The sequence below is a fragment of the Oncorhynchus masou genome, unplaced genomic scaffold, assembly GCF_036934945.1.
Source record: "Oncorhynchus masou masou isolate Uvic2021 unplaced genomic scaffold, UVic_Omas_1.1 unplaced_scaffold_7238, whole genome shotgun sequence".
Lineage (NCBI taxonomy): Eukaryota > Metazoa > Chordata > Actinopteri > Salmoniformes > Salmonidae > Oncorhynchus > Oncorhynchus masou.
This window is the reverse complement of record NW_027013689.1, coordinates 2,127-6,417: the sequence shown is the minus strand read 5'-3', so window position 1 is coordinate 6,417 and position 4,291 is coordinate 2,127. Positions and strand designations below refer to the sequence as shown.

The window sequence follows — 4,291 nt, the reverse complement described above, 5'->3', positions numbered from 1 at the left end:
CAGACACTTCTGGATCTGGTCTAGCAGGGCGTTGTTGTTCTGGAAGATCTCCAGCAGACCTGTAGAGAGACAAAGAGAACAGGGGAGGGGGGGGGTGATACCCCCTTCTCTCTCTCTCTGAGTGTGTGAGTGTGTGTGTGAGAGAGAGAGTGAGTTACCTGGCTGTGTAGCAGCCCTCAGAGCATTGGGAAGCCTGTTGACCTTCCTCATAATCTCCTTCCAGGACTTGTCCACCTGGAGGAACATCTTGGCTTCAGCAGGAAGCTGTCTCTGGATGTCTGGAGCACTGAAGATACTCTCCAGATACAGCCAGTTACGCTGACAAGTCAGCCACTCTTCCTACAGGAGGGAGGGAGGGAGGGAGGGAGGGAGGGAGGGAGGAGAGAGGGGGTTATATTCTGGAGCACTGAAGATACTCTCCAGATACAGCCAGTTACGCTGACAAGTCAGCCACTCTTCCTACAGGAGGGAGGGAGGGAGGGAGGGAGGGAGGGAGGTTATATTCTGGAACACTGAAGATACTCTGCAGGTACAGCCAGAGAGAGAAAGTAAGAAAGACAAGAAAGAACAAAATGAAGAGAGAGAGAGAAGGGTAGAGAGGGAGAAGGATGTGAGAATTACCTAGCATTTGATACATGACCATTAGCATTTGATACATGACCATTAGCATTTGATACATGACCATTAGCATTTGATACATGACCATTAGCATTTGATACATGACCATTAGCATTTGATACATGACCATTAGCATTTGATACATGACCATTAGCATTTGATACATGTCCATTAGCATTTGATACATGACCATTAGCATTTGATACATGACCATTAGCATTTGATACATGACCATTAGCATTTGATACATGACCATTAGCATTTGATAAATGACCTTCAGCATTTGATACATGACCATCAACATTTGATACATGACCATCAGCATTTGATACATGACCATTAGCATTTGATACATGACCATTAGCATTTGATACATGACCATTAGCATTTGATACATGACCATTAGCATTTGATACATGACCATTAGCATTTGATACATGACCATTAGCATTTGATACATGACCATTAGCATTTGATACATGACCATTAGCATTTGATACATGACCATTAGCATTTGATACATGACCATTAGCATTTGATACATGACCATTAGCATTTGATACATGACCATTAGCATTTGATACAGCATCATCACACAGTCCCATCCATCTGATCTGGTCTCTAGTCTCTCACCTTGACTTTAGCCAAAACAGTAAATGAATGTGATTGGTCTGGGTCTCACCAGTGTCTGGCTGAAGAGGTTGAGCTGCCTCTGCCACTCGTCTACTCTGGTCTTGATGGGGCCGACGTAGCGAGAGGACGCCACCGTGGCCATGTTGATGGTACTGTCATCCAGCAGCACCTGGATGTCATCCGTTCCTCCCAGGATGAACAGGTCTTTAGAGTCCCGGTGGGAGAGAACCGGAAACTCCGTGCTCTTCCAGGAATCCTCAACCTGCACAGTGGGCTTCAGTTTAGACAATAGGAATGACAGGAAGTAGGACTCCAACAGGTTCTTCCTGGGTCTGTCCTACCTTTTTAAGGATGGTCTCCAGCGATGCCTCTCCTGAAGCCTGTCCTGACACCTGGAAGAGGAGAACCAGACTGGGTCAAACCACTGTACTGCTTCTGTTTGGTTCACCTGCTACAACGGAATGGATACATACAACTACATCAACACGTCTGTGGTTGGTACCTCCTGTATGTCCATGTCATAGCAGACGTTACCTCCTGTATGTCCATGTCACAGCAGATGTTGCCTCCTGTATGTCCATGTCACAGCAGATGTTACCTCCTGTATGTCCATGTCATAGCAGAGATGTTACCTCCTGTATGTCCATGTCATAGCAGATGTTACCTCCTGTATGTCCATGTCATAGCAGGGAGGTGTTACCTCCTGTATGTCCATGTCATAGCAGAGGAGGGTGTTACCTCCTGTATGTCCATGTCATAGCAGAGGAGGGTGTTACCTCCTGTATGTCCATGTCATAGCAGAGGGAGGGTGTTACCTCCTGTATGTCCATGTCATAGCAGAGGAGGGTGTTACCTCCTGTATGTCCATGTCATAGCAGAGGGAGGGTGTTACCTCCTGTATGTCCATGTCATAGCAGAGGGAGGGTGTTACCTCCTGTATGTCCATGTCATAGCAGATGGAGGGTGTTACCTCCTGTATGTCCATGTCATAGCAGAGGAGGGTGTTACCTCCTGTATGTCCATGTCATAGCGAGGAGGGTGTTACCTCCTGTATGTCCATGTCATAGCAGAGGAGGTGTTACCTCCTGTATGTCCATGTCATAGCAGATGTTACCTCCTGTATGTCCATGTCATAGCAGAGGAGGGTGTTACCTCCTGTATGTCCATGTCATAGCAGATGTTACCTCCTGTATGTCCATGTCATAGCAGATGTTACCTCCTGTATGTCCATGTCATAGCAGAGTGTTACCTCCTGTATGTCCATGTCATAGCAGAGGAGGGTGTTACCTCCTGTATGTCCATGTCATAGCAGAGGAGGGTGTTACCTCCTGTATGTCCATGTCATAGCAGAGGGAGGGTGTTACCTCCTGTATGTCCATGTCATAGCAGAGGAGGGTGTTACCTCCTGTATGTCCATGTCATAGCAGAGGGAGGGTGTTACCTCCTGTATGTCCATGTCATAGCAGGACGGTGTTACCTCCTGTATGTCCATGTCATAGCAGATGTTACCTCCTGTATGTCCATGTCATAGCAGAGGGAGGGTGTTACCTCCTGTATGTCCATGTCATAGCAGAGGGAGGGTGTTACCTCCTGTATGTCCATGTCATAGCAGAGGGAGGGTGTTACCTCCTGTATGTCCATGTCATAGCAGAGGGAGGGTGTTACCTCCTGTATGTCCATGTCATAGCAGAGGAGGGTGTTACCTCCTGTATGTCCATGTCATAGCAGAGGGAGGGTGTTACTCACTGTATGTCCATGTCATAGCAGAGGAGGGTGTTACCTACTGTATGTCCATGTCATAGCAGAGGGAGGGTGTTACCTCCTGACGTCAGCAGAGGGAGGGTGTTACCTCCTGTATGTCCATGTCATAGCAGAGGGAGGGTGTTGATCCATGTCATAGTCAGTCCAGGAGCAGAGGGAGGGTGTTACCTGCTGTATGTCCATGTCATAGCAGATGTTACCTCCTGTATGTCCATGTCATAGCAGATGGAGGGTGTTACCTGCTGTATGTCCATGTCATAGCAGAGGGGGAGGTGTTACCTCCTGTATGTCCATGTCATAGCAGAGGGAGGGTGTTACCTCCTGTATGTCCATGTCATAGCAGATGTTACCTCCTGTATGTCCATGTCATAGCAGAGGGAGGGTGTTACCTACTGTATGTCCATGTCATGCAGAGGGAGGGTGTTACCTCTGTATGTCCATGTCATAGCAGATGTTACCTCCTGTCCATGTCATAGCAGAGGGAGGTGTTACCTACTGTATGTCCATGTCATAGCAGATGGAGGGTGTTACCTCCTGTATGTCCATGTCATAGCAGATGGAGGGTGTTACCTCCTGTATGTCCATGTCATAGCAGAGGGAGGGTGTTACCTCCTGTATGTCCATGTCATAGCAGATGGAGGGTGTTACCCTGTATGTCCATGTCATAGCAGATGGAGGTGTTACCTCCTGTGTCCATGTCATAGCAGAGGAGGTGTTACCTCCTGTATGTCCATGTCATAGCAGATGGAGGGGTGTTACCTTTATGTCCATGTCATAGAAGGGATGTTGTATGTCCATGTCTCAGAGGGAGGGTGTTACAGAGCTGAAGATGCTGAGTCCCTCCAGAGAGTGCCAGAGTTTGAGGTTCCTCCAGGAGACTGGCCTCTATGACAGCCTCAGAATCTCCCAGTGTCTGCCCTTCAGACACGGGTTACGCAGGTCTGTGATCACTGGGAGCTGGAGGGAGAGAAGACACACACGTTACACACACACAGCCAGGTGACACACACACCCACAGCCAGGTAACACACACACACACACACACCCACAGCCAGGTAACACACACACACACACCCACAGCCAGGTAACACACACACACACACACCCACCAGCCAGGTAACACAGCACACACACACCCACAGCCAGGTAACACACACACACACCCACAGCCAGGTAACACACACACACACACCCACAGCCAGGTAACACACACACACACACACACAGCCAGGTAACACACACACACACACCCCACAGCCAGGTAACACACACACACACA

The 4,291-nt window shown here is 48.5% G+C and overlaps 1 protein-coding gene across 1 annotated transcript; it reads right to left on the bottom strand.

Moving 5' to 3' along the window:
• Nucleotides 1–339: 339 nt before the first annotated feature.
• On the bottom strand, nucleotides 340–3,810 carry LOC135537203 (dynein axonemal heavy chain 6-like). Its single transcript, XM_064963400.1, has 4 exons — nucleotides 3,772–3,810; nucleotides 1,593–1,643; nucleotides 1,301–1,513; nucleotides 340–459 (listed from the first exon to the last, which is right to left on the bottom strand). The coding sequence occupies exons 1-4, from the start codon at nucleotides 3,808–3,810 to the stop codon at nucleotides 340–342; spliced, it is 423 nt and encodes a 140-aa protein (XP_064819472.1).
• Between the last annotated feature and the right edge of the window lie 481 nt (nucleotides 3,811–4,291).